This window comes from Hermetia illucens, chromosome 4 (assembly GCF_905115235.1).
Source record: "Hermetia illucens chromosome 4, iHerIll2.2.curated.20191125, whole genome shotgun sequence".
NCBI lineage: Eukaryota > Metazoa > Arthropoda > Insecta > Diptera > Stratiomyidae > Hermetia > Hermetia illucens.
Window position 1 is genome coordinate 41,524,828 of NC_051852.1, and position 24,503 is coordinate 41,549,330.

General features: G+C 39.2%; 1 protein-coding gene across 1 annotated transcript; it reads left to right on the forward strand.

Annotated features, from left to right (window-relative positions):
* Positions 1–245: 245 nt before the first annotated feature.
* On the forward strand, positions 246–24,503 carry LOC119654964 (extensin-like). Its single transcript, XM_038060625.1, has 5 exons — positions 246–587; positions 675–774; positions 1,221–1,288; positions 23,238–23,877; positions 23,954–24,503. Exons 1-5 carry the CDS (start codon positions 576–578, stop codon positions 24,343–24,345), a joined length of 1,212 nt encoding a protein of 403 aa, XP_037916553.1. The 5' UTR covers positions 246–575; the 3' UTR covers positions 24,346–24,503.

Sequence of the window (24,503 nt, forward strand, 5' to 3'; positions counted from 1 at the left end):
TGCTACATATTCCGTGCAAAAAACAAACAACAAACCAACGCAATCCCAAACAAAAATTTACCTTTACTACCGTCTTGCTTGGAGCATGATGACGACTCATGCAATGTAGTATGTTCGCGACATTCACATTTCTTTTACTGTTGCATATCTCGGGTATGGATCATGTGGGGAGGAAGTTGTCCGGCCCAACGGTAGCGCAGCTCTTTGAGGTGATACCTTCCTTACCGCCACGGCTGTGCCAGCATAAGATCATTGATCGTGGCGATACACTGCGACTGCACATGGTATAAATATAAAAATCATTTCAATTCACTTTTCAATTTCACTTTCCGTTCGAACATTCCGGTGAACTGATTGAGCTTCATGGTTTGACGAGATTACCTAAGGACTCCGAGAATTTCTTAAGGATACCCCCCAGTGTCCAGTTTCAAATTTGAAGTTTTTGAGTGATCGCGATCGAGTTCTACCAATAGTGTCTTGGTTTTTTCTCGGTTCAGTGGTTTTTTAAAATTCTCGCTGGAAATATCTTGAAAGTTATTGTGTAGTGAAAGATAATTGATAGTTGGGAGACCAGAATGAAGATCATGGTAACGATCGCTCCAATTAATCAAGTCGCGATTGTTTTTCTTACAACCCCTAATTAACTTCGGATTCTCTGTAATTTGTAATTGTAGATTGCATTATTGTTTGGGTTTGTTATGGTAGGACGAGTTTTGAGTGATTCACCACACAATAAAGATGTTTACGGAGGAAAACGAGATGATGACCATGGAGGTAAGCGCTTTAAATTGTTGATTGATTAATTTGTAGTGTTTATTTATTTGCAATCAATCCTGAATATTTTTAAAAAGTAGTAAAATATTTCAAATTATTCATTGAAACGTAGATCTTTGTTGTCATTTGCTTTAGAATGAACGTGTATTAACTCAAATTTAGATTAATTTTACTAATTTGTCCACAATCGACCGTTCTATCCTTTAAAGTTAAAGAGATAGCTGGAAGAGTTTTATAAGTGTCGAAGGAGCAATGACAGTGTAGTTAAATTTAAGATAGTCTAACAAAGAGATATAACAAGTGCGTCGGTTATATAAATTCGATTCAGCCTAAAATAATCCTATGATATTCATAAGTGTTCAATATGCGGCTTAATTTGGTGTATGCATGAAAATTCTTTATTGCAGCTAATATCCGTAAGAATGTGATGACAATTGTAATTACAGGAAAAGGAGTTCAATATGTTAACAACGTAGGACCTGCCAGCCATTATGTTCTTGCTCCAGCTGGACCGGTATGTATCTTTTATTGTTTGTAGGTATAATATTTAAGAATTTATATTCACAATCAGGGATTATTATTGAGCAGATGTTTGTATCATTTATGCTCCGAATGTTTGATTTCCGCATATTGCATAAATATCGTATCTAATCGAAACAGATTTTCAATAGCTCGAAAACAAAATAGAAAACAATTCATCAACGCAATTGCAAATCCTCTGCTATGCATATAATTAAAAGCGAAAATGGAAAAAGAGCACATTCGGAAATAAATCTGTGTCTATGTCAATGTGCCGAATCAAAGAGGAATGCATTCATTCTGAATTCATTGAGCTCTAATTAAAATGCATTGTCATAGGTTTCAATGCATTATTCAAAGCGTAATTGAAAACAAAATATTGAATTTTTCATAAATTATAGTATAAATTTTTTGCTTCAAAATAGCAGTGAAAGTAGAGCGGAAGCATTTGTTGATTTGTTTCAGATTGGCGTAAATATTTCAAAGGGAGGATATAGCAATGCATATATGCATAAAAGACTATTGTGTCCTTGGTGACCAATTTCTATGGAAACGGGCTTTAGTTTACGACTTTACTTTTCCTATTGTTGAGATGTACTCAGGCCCATTGAAAGGAGGTAGGAGTTCCGCAAAGTAGACTTTTTGCCTAACGAACCCTGAAACTTACAAAATCAAGTCAGTTCTGCAATTCGGGAGGGAGGGAAAGGAACCACTTTCTGTCATGATTTTCACTCCTAGCTCCATTGTTCCTTCCTCTGATCCTGGATGTACCGAGATTTTTATATAATTTGAAGGAGCTGCCATTATGATTGCCTTGCTACGGATTCTGAGGCCACATGTCCCTGCGTGGCACTGATCCGTGTTGGACACAACTCAATTTCTTAATTCTGCAAGGTTAATATTATGTAAAAACCTAAACTTATTCTCCTACATTTTCATCGCTTTGATCGGGAATTGCAGGATATCCAACGTCAATATTGGCAAATTGAGAAACTTTCATCTTCGTTGTTGAAGACACTGAATAACTCTTCGCCTTGAATATGCTTCTCTGGTTCAAGTCATTTGTCAGTGATAGTTCGAAGCATAATTAGCAATTTTTTGAACATTTTCAGTTAACGTGGCGTAAATGTAAATGTCCAAACTCGACGTGAATCATTCTGATTGATTCAAGTAGGTCCCTCGTTTCCTTTGAATATGGTTTCATTGACAAATTTGATACAATCATTCCCGGTAATTCTTTTGTTACTGCTCCTTGTGCTTTCGAAGCCGACTTTTTTTTTGAAGTTACTGAGTATGAGAGCAATACCACCTGCACCATTCGGCATTATTTGTGGTTTCGCTGCCAACTTTGATGGAGTCTTCGCAAAGCTTTCTCGCCTTTTTCTGGTGAATGCATCTTGTGTGCTTTACTTCATGATTTGTTCCAAAATATTCTAATGTCCTCCACCCCTTCAATGTCGACCATGAATTACTTCGCAGAATCGTTTGTAAGAGTTTTCATTTGAAATTGCCCAATGGTATGCGAAACTTTTACAACAAAGATAAGACAGGAGTCTTTTATATGGTAAATTTTACATTTTGCATGTTTCAAGGCTTAGTTATGAGGCTTTATATTATGCCCAATTTGCTGTTAATATTTTTCATTTTCATTCCCAGAACTTGGAAGTCACCAAGATTAGATCTTGCTGAATTTTTTCCTCTTTCCTTGATCCAATTCTTATTTAAACTCAAGACAACTCACTGAGTATAAAAATTCTACTTTCCCTTAGACAATTTTCTGAGTACAGGGAAGGTAGTATACCTTCCCTTCTATTATGAGCGTCAATGATGAAAGCCCCAAGTAACATATCAACTAAAATTTTGCGAATGATCGAAGTTCAATCCATCTATTTGGCCTAACTCCGTTTCAGTTTAGACGCTGTCGATCGCGTCGTGGGATTTAGCCATCGCAATCTGAGAACGTCCCAGTATTGGGATACATGCGATCTAATAGAAGTCTCAATTTTGGAAGAGGCCTAAAATCTTTTGATAGTAAGACTGTTAAAGGCATATTTTATTATATTTGTATAGAATAATTTATTTGTAAAAAAGGTTTCGCCACATAATCAAGCCAAAAACCACAAGGAAACACTATCATAAGATAAATACAAACATTCATACCAGATCTAAGCGGTCATATATAGCATTTCCACACTAAATTAACGGCAGATGAAATCGACAATTTTCTAAATCAAATTAATAACTTTTCTGATGAATTTAAAATTTTTCTAAAACAAATTCACGATTTTCCAAATGAAATTGCCATTTTTCCATGTCAGATTCCTGATTTTCCAAATGAAATTATCTTTTTTGTAAATCAAATCCATGACTTTCCAAATTCTCGAATAAAATTAACGACTTTCCAATGGAATTTTTCAGATCAATTTAACGACTCTATTTGAAAAGTTTATTAATTAGCACCCCGCATGAATATTTTGGCCCAACCAACCTGCAAAGCATATTTTTACGAGAGTAGGTATCCAAATTAGATGCCTCATGGGAAGGAGAATTAATTATAATGGATAACGCCCAGATCCACAAAATAAACGAAATCAATGGGACATAACAATGTACAAGACAAAATTGGACGTTATTGCTGCCATGCCCCCGATGGTGAATCTAATTGAGAATGCATTCTCAAAACTCTAAGCATCTGTTCGGCAAGCTGCAAGTGATGTTACAGGTGATCGTGCCCTTACTATCTCACAGTTAATTCGGTAACATCCAGAGATTTCTTTCATTTGCATCGATTGACATTCCATATATTAACAACTTTCTAAATCAAATTAAGGGCTTTCCACTCCAATTTCACGTCTTGCCGAATCAAACTCACTTTTTTATTAATGAACATAACCTTTTTACAAATCAAATAAACGATTTTCCCAATAAAATTAACATTTGCCAAATTAAATTTTCAGGATGAAATTATTTCATAATCTAAAAACATTATTATATTCCCACTTTTCACTCATAATTTTCTTGTGGATTATTTTATAATTTGATCCTGTAAATTTGATTTGAAAAAATGTTAATTTGACATAGAAAAAAGTTAACTTCATTTTGAAAATCGTGAACTTGATTTGGAAGGACGTGAATTTGTTGTTGACAGCCGTTAATTTCATTTGAACAATTGTTGATTTCATCTGGAATGTCGTCAATTTCATTTGGGAAACGTCAATATCATCTGCTGCCTTGTTAATTTCAATGAAATGTCATCAATTTGAGGAAATATAGAGATGCTATAGAAAACTTGGCAAAAAATAAAATTTAAGCCTTTTGCCAATAAACTATCTAAAAATCAACCTGGTTTTCAGAGGGTAAAAATTGTCACATGGAATAACTTTTTTCTAAGGAGCTGATGCTTTTTCATGATTATGTCACACCGCTTTTCGTTAACCCTCTTAAATTGAATGAATGCCTTTGGAGCAACAATGTCTTGTTGGGAAAAAATCCGTTATATATATGTATACGTTATATGGTTGGTACTCATTTCCTAGATTGTGAAAATAGGACGACATGCTTTACTAGGAAGCATATCATACTGGATGTATGTATTTAACATTGACTGATTTTTCGCATCTACTCGCGAATTCCAGGACAGCACTCTTTGTCACCTCAAACTACATCCCTACCTTTATTGCTGTTCATTTGGTTTCGTTGCGATCTTTTCATTTAAGTGAACATTTGCCTGTTTAGCATCAGGTTTTTATAACCATCCCTTTTACTATCATCGTAAAACTGCCTGTCATATGAATGGTCATTAAATTGAACAATTGAACATCGTTAATTTTTGGACAAAATAATACGTATTTCCTAGAAATTGGTTTTCAGTTTCCGTGATCGTAAGGCCCAAGAACGTTTATTGGCTCTTTGCTATCGTTGTCAGATCTGTTGGTACCCTGAAATAATTAGATTAGATTTGATATCCCGTAAGGACTATGAACTAGGGTGCTTCCAATTATATCCAACCAGGCGAGCACATTTACAGTTATATTTCAAAAATAACAACACGCTTTTTGCTAGCGGCTGAAGTTGTGGATATGAGTTTAAGGTGTTTAGCTATTCACTAATCCCTTGAGGACATATACGTGGAACTTTCAAAGACGATTCGCATAAATAAGTTCAAACTGCTTCTTAACGAAAACATTGAAACAATTCAAGTGGTACTGAGTGTCAACAACGTTGACTTGCTCAGAATAGAAGAACATTTCCATTCGAAACCTTCTAAAACAGGTATACCTTTCGGGTGCTACTTCCACGGAATGAAACAATTGTAGTTAATAGTTAGGTGATTTCTATCTGGCTTATATGTATAATCCATTGGGCACGTTAGGTCTATAAATTATATATACCGGTGAATTTTTTCATGAAGGAAGGAGGAAGCTTCCACTTACAGCAACATAGAAGTGGAGATAGAAAGTTGATTATGACGTATCGAACCTATCACTGAAGGTTTTCATTTTGAAAAAAGGGCCACAAGATATCAACGCTGCGAGCAGATATATTGGTCACTAATGTGGACTTCCGGTGCGTCTAGCAAGTAAATTCAGTTTTGAACTTTACTTGTTAGTGAATCTTTTTATTTCGCTGAACTTACGTCCATCTGCTACAGTTTCCGACAACGCCCTCCTGTCTATCTTATCCACTACAATATGTATTCTTAAATTGGGACGTGCTTCTTCTACTAAGAAGCTACAGGTATAAATTGGTCCCTGGTCTCTAAAAGGATATAAAAAAGGAAACAAATTATGCACTTGCATCTACTGTTGCTCTGATTAAGCAGCATAAAGAAGATTAATGTCTTAACAGCTAAGCCACTTTCTGAAAACATCCTAAAACAACTTGTATTAACCTTCAGCAATAGCATTGGTTCTATCCTATCCGACATATTTACAACACAAGCAGGAACAAACGCACCACAAAAAAACAAACAGGATGACTTTACAGATAGCATAAATATATCCAAACTATAGAAAATATTAGATGTTCCTGCCATTCCTACTTCCTCTTTCCGATTGCAATGACACTAAAAATGAATCCCAGCCATAATAATAAAACTTGTTTTTTCTTATTCGCTAGTGTTGATATGTTTATTTTTGCAAATACCGATATTTCAGGAACCACTTGTTCCTTTCATCAGTGCTAACAAGACTAGCGGATAAGAAAAAACAAGTTTTATTACCTCAAATAATTAGTCGCTGGAAACACCGCATAATTACACTCAGAATAAGATTCAGCAGCATTAAACCCAACAATGAACCTGTTGCCAAATTATGACCCTTTGTAAGAGTCAGCTGAGGTGAATGGCAGACCCTCGCCACCATTGAGGTCCAATCTTTAGATGCGTGCGTGTAACCGGCCCGGACGAGAGGAGGGAAAAAAGAGGGAACTTCCAACAAGCCTAGAAAAAAAATTTAACGAAAAAATGGAAAATAGGCGGGCCCGAATAATTTTCTCCCCCGTCTTATGCACAATTGGCCTTGGCGCTGTTTTCCATACAATCACCCCGATCCCGGATTTTCTCTATACAGAAATGCTACTTCGAGAAGCCTAGCATATTACGGTAGGACAAGAGCACAAACTCGTCACAGAAATACGGAGTATTTAACAGAGGGAAACTCTGGACTGTCATATTTCTGAATGTAATCCAAATTTTCAATAGAGTTTGTCACGAGGCCCTTGTTTGTAATTGTCTTAGAGAGCTACTTACTGAACAAGAAGTGCGTAGTGGCGCAAAAGAACTTTACCTCCAACAGGTATAATGTCCCCGTTTGAGGGAAGGGTTCTAGTTCCGATAGCTTGATAACGATCTACGTAAGCAGAAAAATTGGATAATTTCATAGAGCCAGGACATCCAATACATTTTTTTTTGCAATGTTGTCTGGAGTGTGTGTTTAAATAGAGCTGCTGGCGAATCCCATCCCATCTTTCACAGGAAAAAAAAGTGCGATGGGCGTCGTCCACAGCTCCATTGCAAAACACAAAATCCGGAGATCGTGTCTTTCCAATCTTGTGCAGGTAAGACTGGAAACTTCCATGCCCACTTAAGAACTGGGTAGGGAAATAGCCTCACCATGCTTCAGATTCAGCCACGGACCTAAGTTGCCGATGAGCCGCGCAGTCCATTTGCATCTAGTTTCATTTTGCCAAGGTGCGTTGCCGTTCTTCACTAGCAACCACCTCGCTTGGCTCTTCTCCCTTGCACGTGCATATGACTTGACGCTCCTTAGCAAGAAGGGCAACGGGGGTCACTATTGGGCTGTTTAGAAGCTTCCTCGCGTATTGGTCGGCAACTTCCACTACGAGTTTTTGGCCTCGGGTCTCCAGTAACCAGTTTTAAAAGAAGATTCGTTTCATTAAGAATCGGTACATACCATTGGGATAAAAAACCTGTAGATTTGTTACATGTTTTCATCGGACATTTATAGATAAAAGCCTACCCACTGTACTTAGCCATCTTTCCTCAAAAATCCTAAGATTTTTATGAGGAGTCAAGGTGAATGAGATACTCGAGATTACTTTGGATCGGAGTATCTTGACAATATATCGCAGGCAATTATCAATCAAAAGTTAGAGATGTTGGCCGTATAACCTTTTTCCGGAATTTTTCCAGCTTATCTGCTTTTAGGAGTAATTTTTGCAGTCTGTAGAATGCCTCCTTCTGTGACAGTTTCGCAGTAGTAAATATCTGAAAAATTAAACTCTCAGAAGAAGGAAACAATTCGTTCCCGAAATAAGTTATTCTTAAAAATTAAAGAACAACCTTTTAGTCTAAGGAGGAGAGCTGTCATGCCTTTTCTTAAAAGGTTAACTTTAACAATCTGGCAAAGTAGGATCCCCAATTATGTAATTCTTTAATTTGCACCTTCCCATTTAGTATGTAGATAGATTGATTTGAACTGATTTTAGGTTATTTTTTAAACTCCGTGATGCTTTTAATATTGTTTTTATTCATTGACTATTAAGTTGACATTGTGAGCTCTACCCTTAAATTCAAAAGCGTTTTTAGTTTCCCAACAGTATCTTATTGCTGCGGGACGTATGTAGTCTATTGCTGACATGCACTGATTGTATGCAGATAGAATCAGTCGTTATTCGGATTACATGTAAGATCCTGAATCCTGAAAGGAAAATCACCTATTGAAGCCTTTCTAATCATTGCGCTTTGTTTATATTCGACCTGTTTTTTAAAGAGATACAAAGAAAGGCGCACTTTATCGGGCATAATAATTACCCAGTTATTATATATTGAAATTATCACTTGCGCGCAAACCTTTCACTGGGCTAAAATTAATTACACATGTTGATAATGATTGAGTGTGAGGTAATGAAATTGCTCCCAAAATTTCCCAGGCCTACTAATAAATTTCAAATATTATACAACAATAAAAGCCGCTCAAAAAAGAAAAGTGTACATAGATACAAACTAGTTATTAGCTACTTAGAGACCTAAAGTCTGACTCCTTCACTTGTTGCTGAGTCAAGTGTGACTGATTTATTTGGACAGCACTTTATCTTCAAGAGAACCAAATAAATCGCAACCCAGACGCCACTTTCCAATGGAACCTTCCGCATATCTACTAGCATTCATGTTGCGGAAATGGCCCCAACCACACGTTACCGTCAATCTTGCTTATTAAAGATCTATCTAATTCCCGGTAGCTGCACTAATTGGCTCAAAAGAAAGGCACTAAAACCCGGCGCGAAGAACGCCCAAAACATAACGATAATTGTAGCAGAAATATACGTTGTTACGCGGGTTTTTAAGAAATGTTATCTAAGACCCCAGAGTTATTACAATGACTGCACTTAGACCATATGACGGCAATTACTGTGATGGGATGCTGGATGTGATGCTGGTTGTGATGTTGTTTGTGTTGATTGCAGCGGTGGACAGTAGTCGAGAGAAACAAGTTCAAGTGAAAGTAAATTTTGAATGTAATGATCTGGCCGTCTAATAGGGAAAATTACTCTAAGGCATAACATGAAGTGCATCTTTGATCTTGTTAGGAAAATGCTGGGCTTGCAGACGAGGATGCTGTTAATATAGATACGCAGATAACCTTGTAATTGATGGGTAACACGAGCCGTTCATGGAGCATTGCTTCGTACATACCTGTGGTCAGTGAGGTGGTTGGTTTGAAATTGTAGCTTAGAAATTATGATATGTGAGAAGTGCAATGTGTTTATTTTTACAAGATGGATTTGGTTGCAACAAGAGGAAAGTTGGGTGGTATTATGAATTTGATTTTTACACTTTTGGAAACAATTACTTTTTCCCACCAACCATCCGCTCCTTACGCTTTTTTATAAAATACAAGAAGCATAATTTCTCAATCTTCATGTCATATACTACCCAGGATTCTTGGATTTGATTGCAAGATGGCAATTTCTCTTCATCGGTAGTAAATGTTGCGTGTATGTATCTCTTCTCTGTGTTGGGTATCTACTATGCTTTTACGCCAATAGTTACTTAATATCCGATTGTAAACGGTCGAACAAGTATTTTTCAGTTTTTCTTTTCCGTCAGTCGATTGGATAATTAATTTCCGCACGTATATTTATCGGTCAGGAAGTAATCTTCCACCTTTCCCAATTTAAATAATGGCTAATTAGATACTTACTAAAAATATGTGTGGATGAGCAAGTCTCTAGAAATCGTGGTTATCTTTTAAACAAAAAAAATGATCATTACATGAATTAAGTTTGAATGATTTTACCATATCACTGAGGCTGGGAATGGCATTTTTGTCTCAAAAACGGAAGGTGGATGTAGAGAAGATTTCAGAGACACTGCATCGAAGAGGTTCATTCAGATAATCTAATACCTTCACGCAACTCAAGCAGATCGCATATTTGTTGTGCGTCTATTCTTCTGGGAGCCGTTAGCGTTAACACAAATACTTGATGCACGCACTTTAGTGATCATCATGGTTATGACGAACTTCTATCTGAACCCCAAGGCGCCTTTGTCACTAGGATTCCTCCAACTTCTAAATCTGTTACTTAGGTCACCATTGGGTAGACTTCGAATATTATAGATAAGGCCACCTTTGGGTACCCTGGCATTTATTGAAGTATCGATTTCGAAGGTTCGGTATTTTGCAGCATTTCCAAAATTTTCTCATACGTTCCAACAAATTTGAGGTAGTCAATCTTTCGTTTAGATATATGCAAGCAAATATGGGTATCAGCAGCGTTTAGTTTTATTTTTAAGTGTTTGTTGAAAAGTTGTTGATGCTGGCACCAAACATTCCCAGAAAGCTGCTCATAAAAGTGAAAAGTCTAAGCTCCATGGTGAAAAATAACCAAAATAAGGTCATTACCAATATTGGTTGACTTTGAGAAATCATTTCATGCTAGAACATTGTTAACACGATCATTAATGCTGAATTTTTAGAGGAGGTTCACGTTTCGACTTACTTTGAGGACTATGGGGGCCAGATCTCTGCAAACTTCAACCATTCGATAAAAATAATAAAACCCATCATCCATCAAAAAACTAAATATCGTTTCGCGAAACAGGATAAACAGCTTCCGTCAGGATTGATACCAAAGAAACGACCGCGGAAACGAATGAATGACTACGATTTTAGATCCTGAAATGTTAGACCACTAAACAAATCTAGTGCTGTCAAAGACCTATTTCAGCAGGCCCGCAAATGCAACGGCAGGGTTTTAGTACTCCAGGAAACGAATTTTTAATATATGGCCTTTGAAGGATGCCCAGATATTGTTCTGGGCCTGGGAAGCCTACAAATGACAAATGGTATGACCTAAAACACGCTATTAAAACAACAGCAGAAGAAGTGGTTGGATATGAATCTTGGCGTTGCAGAAATGTTTGGGATAATGATGAATGCCAGGAAGCGCGAAAAGAAATACGAGACATGCAGACAACATATAGATCGAAAACAAGGACGAAAAAAGAAATTTGCGAAGTTTATAGACGAGCGACATTAGGAGCAACAACACCATTAGTGAGGAGCCTGAGGCGTGGATATCAATCCAAACCAATCCTTTGCAAAACAAAAACGGAGCACTCATTAGGGACGAAAGTGAATCACGTGAGAGATAATGATAATAATCGTTGGCGCAATAATCCAATTGTGCCTGGGCGTTGAAGTGTTTTAGAGTTCTTCATTCAAACCCGTATTATCAAATTAGGAAGCAACGTGATCAAGCAATACGATCGTCCGTAATTATTGCCCTGATTGGACGCAGGTACTCCCTCATCAGCCTAGTCGACTAGTACCGGACATCCAGTCACGATACAAATCCCACTCTCACCAGTTAGATTTGAACCATGACCTTCCCTACGACAGACTAGCCCTCTAACCACTGGACCATCCGGACACATAATAATGGACGTTTTATTTCAACCACTCACACATAGCTCACAAGAATTATGGTCGAAAATAATGGGAATATCGAATCCCCAACATTGGAAGAAATAGGAACCAGCAATCAAATGCCAATGGTCCATGGACTATGAAAGCTATCCATAATTTGATTCTCTCCATCTGGAACCATGAACAGAAGCCGCAAGAGTAGTCAAAATGTGTGATGATGCCTCTATTACATAGATAGTTTACTCCTTTGCATGTCCAATAAAATCTTCACAAAAAAACTACAGATGAGAATTAGATTATCCGCCGATAAGACGATTGGTGAATACCAAGGAGGTTTTCGGACTGGAAGAGCGACATTTGACCAGCTATTCACGGTCAAATAGATGGTAGAAAAAAGTTGGGAATTCAACATTGATGTCCATCAAATATTCGTGGACTTTAAGTAGGCATATAACAATATTGACTGAAATGTACTGTACAAGGTAATGTTTGCCTTAGGGATTTCATAAAAACTAGTTAGCTTTCCCAGAATGACATTGCCTCACACAACAGCGCAGAACAGAGTCAATAATAGTCCGACCGATCGGTTTGAGATAAACGTCGGATTAAAACAAGGAGATGCGTTGGGACCTCTACTATATAGGCTGGCACTGGAGTGGGTTATACGAAAGTTGCCTGTGGACAGAAAACGCCCGTTACTCTATGTATAAGTCTTGCCGAGTCGTCACATATGTAGATGATGCAAACATAATTTTTATAAACCGCGACAAAAGTTCAAACGAAGTTGGTCTACGAAATTATGACGCCCACAGCTGTATAATTGACCAAAAATGGAGATGAACTTTACGAATCGCTGTCGCTTTAAAGAGTCGATCCGTGTATACAAAATAATAATAAGACCTGTTCTCTGCTACGGATTTGAAACATGGGCCCTAACACAAACTTCTGGAAAACTTGTCAATACCTTCGGGAGGAAGCACCTGGGAGGAATAACAGGAGCTAAACGAGAGGACGACCAACGGCGAATCAGATACAACCATGAGTTATACTATATTTATTGAGGCCTGGAGTCTCCAAATTGATAAAACTTCGGAAATTACAATGAGCTGGCCACGGGCAACGTATGGACCATACACCAATAAAAAGGTATTCAAGGGGAGAGTTAGAGGACGAGGACCGGTAGGAAAATTCCGAAAGCGCTTGGCAAATTCTGTTGATGAAGACAGTGTATCACTGCTCAGATTTTGAAATTGAGGACGCGGTCGATGGATGGTTGGAACAAGACCCAAAATGGGCTGTAGGGTCTCGACGACGAATCAGTAATTTGTTTTTGGTTTATATATCAGCCTTTCAATCCGCCTCCTGGCTAGGCTTCACGTGCCTTTCTTTCATACTCCCAAGTTGGAACGCCGGCAAGATGGTCTAACCACATCTTATTGCATCGTGTACATACTTTTACTAAGCCATTAGAGCGGGTATTCGATATCGGCCTAATAACTCTGCCCATCAACCAACTCATGTGAAAATATTGACTAGATCAACCTTTAAGGGCAATTTCGGGCTGCTGAGTATTTACCGAAGCATTAAGGACGGTTGGTACTAATGAAAAGCTTTCCCTAATTTTAGCATAAATTGCCAAATTAGCTATTCCAGAGAGGCGTCTTCGATGTTACGGCCACGTAATTCGCGCTGATGAGAATTTACTTGCCAAGATTGGTCTGAGCATCGAAGTCGATAGTAAGTGACCAAAAGGCCGTCCGAAATAACGGTGACTTGATACGCTGGATGGGAATTGAATTCAGATCAGGCATTTGATAGAACCATATAGAGAAACCGATAATGACGAGCCGACCACGGTTGTGAACGGGACAAAGGCAAAAGAAAGAGGAGATTAAATTAGGTATTCCACCGTAGACGGAGTTGGATCTGGCCTTAAAGCGTGTTAGAGCGATTCATTCAAGATCGGAATGATACGTTAATAGGCAATGTGGTCAGCATTGCATTTGTCCGTGATTGTTACCCTGATTTGACTCAGGTACTCATTCATAACTGAATAGACTGGTATGCGACATCCAGTCACGACACAAATCCTTCTGCAACGAGCGGTTTTTGAACTGCGATGTTCCGCTATGACAGTTTAGCGCTTTAACTACAAAATTTTCCGCTATCGAAAAGCTACTTTTGCCGAGTTTGACCAAACGCTGGGATTGACAATTATCAAGGTCAATCTTATGGTAAAGTACTACTAGTAGTATCCTGTCAAAGCTGATTGTCCTCTACCACTTACCAGCAGTGTTTTCAATTCTCTCCCGAAAGCCACATTTATTAGCTATATGTGCACATGATCATCCCTACTCACTTGCGATATCAAATATTTAATAATTGGGGATACTTTACTGACAATTTATTGAACGCTTAGTAAAATTAGCACTAAATCTAAATTCCCTGGTCTATGATTGTCTGATTACGCAAAAGGAGATACGATTATCTGGAATTACGCAAAAGGAGATTAGTTGAAGGGAGGACGAGTCTAGAACTTTGGACTCCGGGAGGTGACGTTCGAGGTGACCGCCTGTTCCAATCAACTTTCAAAATTTCAACCGATAGGTAATTATTCTTTTGTTCATAGATTTCATCGGCTGATACAACAGATTGCGCGTCGCTAATATTGAAGCAATAGTCATTCCGGATTCCAATCTTAACTTTTTATTCGTGGTATAGATCAAACGATTTTCTGTGTCCTCGGATTATTCTCTTATCTGCAGATTTATGTGTCACTAGAATACCTGGAGAAGAGAATATTCCACATCCCTGAGGTTCCTCTTTTGCTGCGTGAAATGGCTAGTAACCATAACATGCGGATTCGTCTTGTTCCTTCAACCAGAAGAGAAATCATTTCGGCCATCAATGCACTCAAACAGAGTAAAGCCGCTTTGCTTACCGATCTCCCCACATTTATTGCTGCAACTGCAGGTACTGCCGATCTATTGCTTTCACTCATATGGAAATCTTGGGAATTCGAAACTTTTCCCAGAGAATAAAAAAAGGGGATGATCATCAAGACTCCAAAGAAGGGCCCCCGTTTTGAGTATAACAATTGAAGGGTATCAGCGTCTTCTTTGCCGTCGCAAAAATAATGACTAAAATAATCGTGGAAAACACCTTACGGGTCATTATGGAACAATGCGCAGGTTAGATTTTCACTACACCTGCCCTTCATTCATCATCATCAACGGCGCAACAACCGGTATCCGGTCTAGACCTGCCGTGATAAGGAAATCCAGACATCCCGGTTTTGCGCAGGGGTCCACCAATTCGATATCCCCAAAAGCTGTCTGGCGTCCTGGCCTACGGCATCGCTCCATCTTAGGCAGGGTCTGCCTCGTCTTCTTTTTCTATCATAGATATTGCCCTTATAGACTTTCCGGGCTGGATCATCCTCATCCATATGAATTAAGTGACCCGCCCACCGTAACCTATTGAGGCGGATTTTATCCACAACTTGACGGTCATGGTATCGCTCATAGATTTCGTCATTGTGTAGGCTACGGAATCGTCTATCCTCATGTAGGAGGATTCTTCTCTCGAACGTAGCCACGAATTCACAATTTTTCTTGCTAAGAACCCAAGAGAGAAATACATGAGAACTGGCAAGATCATTGCCTTGTACAGTAAGAGCTTTGACCCAATGGTGAGACGTTTCGAGCAGAACAGTTTTTGTAGGCTCTGTGGGCTGACAACAACCGTGCGCGGATTTCATCATCGTAGCTGTTATCGGTTGTGAATTTCTACCCTAGATAGGAGAAATTATCAACGGTCTCAAAGTTGTATTCTCCTATCTTTATTTTTCTCGTTTGACCAGTGCGGTTTGATGTTGTTCTCGCGCCGCCTGCTCGATCTGGATGAAGGCAGTTTGCACGTTTCGGGTGGTTCTTCCCATGATGAATGAACAAGGAGTGTATCTGGACTGCTTTACGCAGAAGGGACATTCATCAAAAATTAATCAATATTATCAGAGCGACTTATCCAAGTGCAAAATGTCATGCGGTGCACCGAGATAAAGTCTCAAAGCATTTTGAGAAGGAGGATGTGCAGGAATTCAATGGACGATGACATCTTTCCTCAAACACCTTGACTACGCTGATTACATCTGTTTGCTCCCTCAACGAGTCATGGACCTTAGTCAAATAGCTCTGGATTTGGAGAGAGAGGCAAATAGAGTTGGACTGAAGATAAACAACAGCATAACCAAGGTTCTGACCCTAACGGGTCATCGCACTTTTCTTATTTGTATTAATAAAAATTGTCAATCAATTTGTATATCTAAAAGGCGTGTTCTCTTCCGACGGTGCCATCTAAGTAGATGTCGACCGACGCATTAACTGCGCTAGATCAGCTTTTACTGCCCTGTCTCTGGAAATGCAGCTATCTCAACAGCAAGATCAAGTTGGAACTGTTCTGAGCTAGTGTTCTTCCTGTGTTACTACATGGGAATAGCAATGAAAAGTGAACTCCACTATTTTCCAAAAGCTCCAAACTTTCGTCAGCACCTGCCTGTGTCGTATCTTCAGAGTGTGCTGGCTTAATACTATTACAAACGAAGAACTTGGTCCAAGCACAGGCCTGCTATCCGTAGGCAGTGTGATCGGAAGACGGAAGTGGCAGTGGATAGATCACACATTAAGGAGGGCGACAATTGCATTGCGGGCTACTCCATCCAGTGAAATCCACTCTCCCAAGATGGCCGATGTGTGGGTCACCCGAAGAGCCCTTGGCACAGTACAGTAGAGGAGGAGTGCGAACGTTTCGGGAAATCAATGGGGGCAGCTGAAGTGCATTACATCACCAAGGGCAGTGGCAACCATGCATTTGCATTTAGCGAGGCATGTATCGGGGGACTTCCCCCTATTCCGGTGCTTTTAGACACTAAACTTTTTTAATGTTCTTGATGGTGTAGCTTTTTTTTACTTCAGGATGCAGCTATCTAAATACGTATTTTTGGATTTGTCGCCCCCACAAGATTAAATGCAATCTATTTCCAAACTTTCATCTCCATGGAATTCTAATTTAAGCGGATATTGTAATGCAATACCATCAAACATAGAAAGAATTTCAAAAGTATAAAGGACGCTCTATGAACGGAAGCCCGATAAGTAAGTCAAGAACAATAATACCATCGAGAGTAGGTGTTCAAAAATTAGTATCACCCACGTTTCGTTTTTCATATTTCACAATTTCCGTACGTAGCAATGTATCTTCCATTCTAAAAGGTCTTTAAAGGTTAAACGAATACGAATACAATCCATTTAAGTTTTTATGTATGTACAATTTATACGTGCGACCAAGATGTATATCACAAAAGTTAACGTGTCTTTATAAGAATATGTTGGATTCCTGCAAGCCAGGAAATTGCCAGGTGATAGTTTGATGATAGGTTCAAGATTCGAAAAGTGGAAAATTTGGGATTCACTCTGACATTCTTCCCTATTTTTTTTCATAAGCACCCACTTATGCTGGAGAAGGCATCCAGGAGAATCAAGAAATATACTACATGTTGATTGTCATTTTGACAAATGCATTTCCCTACAATGACTGTATAAATAATACACGATGTAGACATGATTGCTCTATGAGTGTTTGAGTGAAAGGTGGTCTTAAATATATTTATGCAACCGCAATATGATCTAATTAGAAAACAAAATGAGGACAAAATACTAACGAGTAAACTGGAGAATATATATGTAAATGCCATGAGCACTGGGAAGAAACTAATACGAGATCTATATGGGGCCGGTACCTTTGTTCAGCTCAGTTATTACAACCGGCCATAGAGATCTTCGGGTCCTGCATCCGTACTGGATATTATATTCGCTTGATTAACGATGGACGATGAAAAATTTGGAGAATGCAGGTTGCAGCATTTCAGTAAAATAGTCTGCTAGCTCTAAGAATCCAAGGTTTTGTTACATTTGTATACCTTTGGGTGATAATCAATAGCCAGAACCGAAAACCTCCCGGTTAATTCCCAAGGTAATATACGCTAAGTATTCTACTAATTGGCGACATATTCCGCTGAATAAGATCCTGAACAGGATACTCAGTCTGACAGTAACGAGAGAGTTATCCGTAGCATCACAACGAAAGTGCTGCTAAAAGTAGGTCCCTAATATTGTTAACAAAGCCTCCGGGAATCATTTGACAACATTAACGGTATCATTCAAATCCACAAATGGATAAAATTTTGTACCTGAATATACAAAGTCTATCCAGAAACAGGTTCTTTATGTCAATAAGTTAACGACAAACTTACAAAGTATCTATCGGAATACAACCTTATCTTCAAAAACAGGGACGATGGTTTTAGTAAAGTTAGGATTGCGTTCAGCAAAGACATTACATTTCGACAAATCTGATATGATTGTGATCATGATATTGATGATATGTTACTCAAAACATCACCATAGTTTCGGTCTACCTACCGTTGTATACACCAAACAATCACAGCCACCCACCTTATTTTCTTCATAACATGCCTTTAAAGTAGGCAATGTAAATGCCATGGCGAGGTGCAATGCTGACACCGTTGATTCTCTTGAAGGGCGTTCACTCGGGGTCCTGATTTATAATTCAGAACTCACATTTCCTACTAACGGCAAATTCACTTTTTCAAGCCCCTAACATACTCAAAGATGCAAGGACCGACACCTAATATAAATCTGTTCACTACAAAATTTCCAATAGCATCTCTCTAAAGCTTCAGAGCAAAGAAACTACCATACAGAGCTTTCAGGAGTGAATTTAACAGTCACTATCATCAAATATTCTCACAGGTTTGTAATAAATGGCTGCTAGCGGTCAAAAATTGTTAAACGAAGCACTAGCAGGACACTTGGAGCTTCTATGTAATAATTGAAGGAAGGATTTTTGGTCCAGCAATATGGGTTGTTGCGCCAACGATTATTATTATTATTATCAGATAGTTAAGGCTCTTTCGAAATGAGGGAACTGGCGAGCAAAGATGGAACAAGAAAAGCAATCAACTCTATCTGCTGCAGACACCATGTCCGTATAACCACAGCGGGAAGAGCTCTGACTTTACCAATTGGTTCGGTTTGTCCTACAACCTTCGTCCCTAGAAGATCTGTCTGAAACCCTGCAACGCTAGTTTGCGCAAGTCTGGATAGGATAGCCTATCTTGATATACAACAGCTCAATGAACAAACGAAGGTCGCGCTTCTGAAGGTTCTCAATCAAATTTGGCTTGACTTAAAGGCTCAAACGATTGGAGATGAAAGCGATCTCCATACCCAAGAAATAGAAGGACTTCAGTAACATAAGAAATTATCAGCCTATATCCCTTATGAATACCTTTGTTATGTGCTTAGCCGTATGATCCAATCAAGACTATCATTCCTCGCCGGAAAGAAACGTTATGCTTACTAGAAGGGCAAATTTACCCTGATGTGATTGAATGAAATCATTCTTCACATCTCAGTGGTCATGAGCAAAGAAATTACCTCTGATGGCCGTTTCGTTTGATATTAAAAATGCGAGTTTCCTGGAAGTGCTGGGAGGTATATTCTTATACCAAAATTTCCCTGGAAATATTTCAGATTCATGAAGTGCAGAAAACTAGCTGTTGACGATGACTTGATCCTGATCAGCCATAGGATTACACAAAGTTGCGTCTTGAAACTGGTGATCTTTAATCTGTATACTTCCTGACTACACAGAAGATCGTCTAAAAAGATGGAAATGGAACAGTGATTCAGAATCCAAGAGAGGAAGCAGAAAAGTAAAAGTGCAATAGGCTCAAGGTACTTTAAATATTGAGAAGTCGAACACTAACCGTCACTCACCATCAGAAATCATGTTGACCACATCTCAAACAAGATCAAAAGTATTGCCAGGGTCCTCAACTTCCATTCAGGGTATAGTCACGGACTTTCTAAAGAAGTCTATCTATAAAACCGTGATAACGCAGACAATGTTTCTCACCCTTCCTACAAGCTCTTTGTAATCCTTTCTCCTCTTTCAACACTAGACCATCTTGCCACAAGAGGAATAACAAAAGCCTTTGGAGTATAGGCGAAGTGTTTTAAAAATGACGGCTATCTGATTGTAGCATTATCAGCTGAACTTTTTGTATTCAAGGGAGCACGGGAAAGACAGATTAGGAAATTGGCAATATTCAGTGACTCACTAGCACCAGCAATGCCCTTACTTCTACTGATCCAGTATCTTGCAAGGACGATCCACAACGTGATAAGAAGGACCAACTGTGCCAAAGTCTATGTTTTATGGTGCTCTGGCCAAAATGATGATTTTAAGAACGAGGATCCCCATCTGGCTGGTCAGAAGGCATAAAGCGTAGGAAGACCTGTTAGCCTATTGCCAGCCACTTCGGATGGCTGAATTATTGTTCTTAAATGTTTGCAACAAGAATGGGAAGATGAGTACAGACAGATTTAGCTGAACAACGAAAGGTTCTTTGTTGACAGGTTTTTGAACCTCGCAGTCAAACCGAGTGTATTTTGCCCGCCACACATTTGTAGCGGAGTCAAAGTTTATCTACATGTTACTCATAAACTAATCCTTGCGAATGACTTCGGAAAACTGTGACTCATGTGGAGTCAACGAGACGAATTATCACATCTCTGAATACTCGAGTGTGATAGATAAGTACAACTAGAGTCGTTCATATGATTTCCTGAGGTCTCAGCTTATGGACCGGTATCCGGAACATTTGCAGGACCTTGCCAAGTGCATTAAGTCGAGACTAAAACATAAGCGTTTGTATTTTCACAAATTTTTGCTTTTCTTTCATACGTAACTTCCCTTTTTTCAAAACCAGTTCACCTTCTGTCTGTTTGTCACACGCGCTTCTTTTAGAAACGGTTACATCTATTGGCACGAAATTTAGTACAAATGTTAGAGCTACGAACTGTCCTGGCTGATTGGATACGACAAGGGGATGCCCTATCATGCGTCCTCTTTAACCTGGCCCTCGAGAAAGTGATCCGTGATGCTGAGGTAAATGCAAGAGGTACGATCCTCTCTAAGTCCACTATTACTACTGTTTCATGCTGACGATATCGACATCATGGGAAGAAGGACCCGAGACGTACAAACTGTCTTCATCCAGATCGAGCAGGCGGCGCGTGATCTTGGGCTGCACATCAATGAAGGCAAGACAAAACGTCTGCACCGAAGACGAATCAACCAACAACATCAAACCGCACTGGTCAAACACGAAGAAGAATAAAGATAGGAGAATACAACTTTGAGACCGTTGGTAATTTCTCCTACCTAGGGTCGAAAATCACAACCGATAACAGCTACGATGATGAAATCCGCGCACGGTTCTTGTCAGCCAACAGATCCTATTTCAGCTTACAAAGACTGTTCCGCTCGAAACGTCTCACCATAGGGTCAAAGCTCTTACTGTACAAGACTATGATCTTGCCAGTCCTCATGTATTCCTGGGAAGCTTGGGTTCTTAGCAAGAAAAATTGCGAACTCTTGGCCGCGTTCGAGAGAAGAATCCTCCGAAGAATTTTTGGCCTCCTGCATGAGGATGGACGATTCCGTAGCCTACACAATGACGAAATCTATGAGCGATACCATGACCGTCCGGTTGTGGATAAAATCAGGCTCAATAGGTTACGGTGCCGTATGGATGAGGATGATCCCACCCGGAAAGTCTATAAGGGCAATATCTATGGTAGAAAAAGAAGACGAGGTAGACCCTGCATAAGATGGAGCGATGGCGTAGGTCAGGACGCCAGACGGCTTTTAGGGGTATCGAATTGGTGGACCTCGACGCAAAACCGGGATCTCTGGAGTTCCTTATTAAGGCAGGCCTAGACCGGATACCGGTTGTTGCGCCGTTGATGCTGATGATGATCGTGCAAAAGAAACTAGAACAAATGACAAAGCCCGAATTGACCAAGACACGGCTACTGATACAACTTATTTAAGATGCTCTTTTATTAGCATCTTTAGTTTATTTAAATTATTAAAAATTTAAAAAAAAAGCGCTTTGACTGCGATACTTAATTGAAGGTAAGAATCATGTGATCTCCATACTAATAAAAAACTTGTTTGGTCCCTATAGTCATGTAGTCTTCGATAGTGCGATGGGGGAGTTGGTGGAGCATCAGCCTCTCGATCTCCTTGCTCTGGGTCATGGATGCTTGTCTTCTTCATTGTTCCATTAAGTGTAATGAAACTGAAGCACACACAAAGTAGAGAACGGATATCATATATAGTGGTTGAAATGCTAGCCAACATTTTCCCTTTCGATTTGTTGGATGGTCCTCGTTCCGTGTTTTTTGACTTGCAATTTGATGGGACCATGGTTCTTAAGACTTTCTACAATAACCAGGAAGAGATCATTCAAAGAAATTTTTGAGGTAACCAGTAATCTTTATCTGTGTCTGTGGAGAGTAGAAACCTCCCATCTGGAAAAAATGTTTCCGAAATAAAAGTTTGCTGCCATATTTGGACTTTATGCTTACTTTGCCAGCGAAAAGTTGCTTCCAAACAAAAACTCTTAAAGTTTCACTATCCACCAAATGAAATTCAAACATATATTGGAGTATACGAAAATGTCCACATATACAGCTCTCCCATCGTACTAACTTTCCATAACTGCGTCACAAAAATATATTTACCATCGACAACATATAAATATTTTTTTGTGCTCGCCGGCAAGAAAACACTAAAAAACATTAAATGAACCCACCGTACATAATACAATATCACCACAAAGTGGAAAAGTATGTTCATTTTGACTTTTAGCTCCCTGAAAAACTGCTTTCTGTACCTTTTTCCATTCTCTTCCAGTTCGTGGAATGTTCTCAAAAGAACTCGCATACAAACGTGAATATTCTAACGAGAAAAGCATAGAAAACAGCAGCAAAGAAAAAAAATTATTCTAAATTTTTATAGCAACCAAACACGTGTATGTGTATGTGGAGCATATATGTCGAGGTATGACTAAATGGCGTTTTTCTTTCCATTGAAAAAATTTAAAATATTTTATATAATAAGCGCTTAAAAATGGAGAATTCATAAAAAATGTATGTGTACCGCTGGTGAGTGTCGGTGATGCTTTTATTATGAATGTTTATATGATATTTTATGCATAACTGAATGTTGAAAGCATACAGGAATCATGGATCATACGTAAATGCGATGAAATCACAAGAGAGAGTTGTTGATGCAGGCGTATGTATTGTGTTTGATTCGGAAGAGAAAGTTGGGAAAATATGGTAAACTTACTTTGACAGAAATTGTCATGTGTCCGTTGGGCAAAGAATGTAATGTTATGAGGAAATTTGCAATTCAAGTCAAAAGTTCAATCGCCCAAAAATTATCTTTGGTATTTTGCGTCCTTCTTGGTTGAATAATTTGTCAGGTGAAGGACGAATATCAGAGCATGGATGTCAACCAATGAAAGTTTACAAACTCTGTAAATTTAATTTTTAATGAAGAAATAGAGGTCCCAGAAGCTTTCTCACAGATATCCACTTTCGATTTATTTTTCAGTCACCGAGTCCAAAATATGAGCTTAGCTTAGCATATGCACCAAATAATTACCGAAATCCCCACGTCGAAGCTGTACCATATCCCGGAGTGTACCACTACCCATCAAAAATGGGTCCTATACAATACGCGGTTGCCCAACACCAACAACATGCCTCTTATCAGCAGCCCATCCACATGATCGTTACTACTTATCATTCGAACCCGCCAGCGCATTATAAAGGAGTTAATGTACCAGTTCACCATGGCCAACCCAATGTTCCACGGGCTCCAGTTCACCAATCAGCACCGGTTCATAAATATTCTCCAGCCCAATATAATACTGTTGTTCCTGTCCATATTCCACCCCAACATCATGCTCATCGCCATCAGCCACAGTCTTCGGCTTTAGTACCAATCGCTGTTCCATTGCAACACATTCACCACCAGCAACCTGTCAGTCATGCACTTGCAGTTTTACCGTCAGCTCCTCAGCAGAACTACTACACAACTTCCGCTGCAGCTCAACATCAACAACACGAGGAACAGCATGCAGCACTCCCTCCCCCACAACCTGTTACCACAGCTGCAGCTTCACAGCCAACACAGCAATATATTAGCTCACAAAGCAATCAAAATCAAGGACATCAGCAGCAGCATTACAGTAAGTAGGAGAGGCCTTCCTGCCTTGCCATTCAAAAATTGAAAATCATTAACGTCTAACTTCTTCTCTGTTCTAGCATATTCTATCCAACCATCAGTTCAGATTTCAGCAAGCAAGCAAATTGTTGCACCTGCACCGCCTACACCACAATACAAACAGGAGAACTACCCAACCACCCAATATTCCAATGACGCAGGTATTGCCTCCAGTTACATTTCGTTGATCCGTCAATATACCATGGCTCCACCGAAATCAGCCATCCCAGTGCAACAGGTTTACTATCCAACTCCATCAACTCCGGTGTATTCCACTGCGAAGCCCTACGTGATGGTCCCAGTTCAACCAACAGGACCAGGAGGCAACTTGGATTACACAAGCGCAGGAGCGGCTACACTGCAGTACGGTACCCAGCTCTACCATCAACCCGGGGGTAAAACCTCAGCCGTATCAGCGGCGAAATATGCCTAGGTTTAGGGTTGATTGAAGAATGTTTCTGGCATTGAAACGAGTTATTATGCAGAGTTGACGTACCTATTTATTATATGTATTATTTTATATATGAATTTATTAGACTGTTAGATTTCGAGAGTATTGTTATGTACTTATTGCGCAATATAATGTTTTGT

Excerpts from the sequence above, each read along its gene's own strand:
- LOC119654964 (XM_038060625.1), top strand. Across the intron at positions 775-1,220 it reads ACGAGATGATGACCATGGAG|GAAAAGGAGTTCAATATGTT; the intron begins GTAAGCGCTTTA and ends TTGTAATTACAG. Across the intron at positions 23,878-23,953 it reads ACATCAGCAGCAGCATTACA|CATATTCTATCCAACCATCA; the intron begins GTAAGTAGGAGA and ends TCTCTGTTCTAG.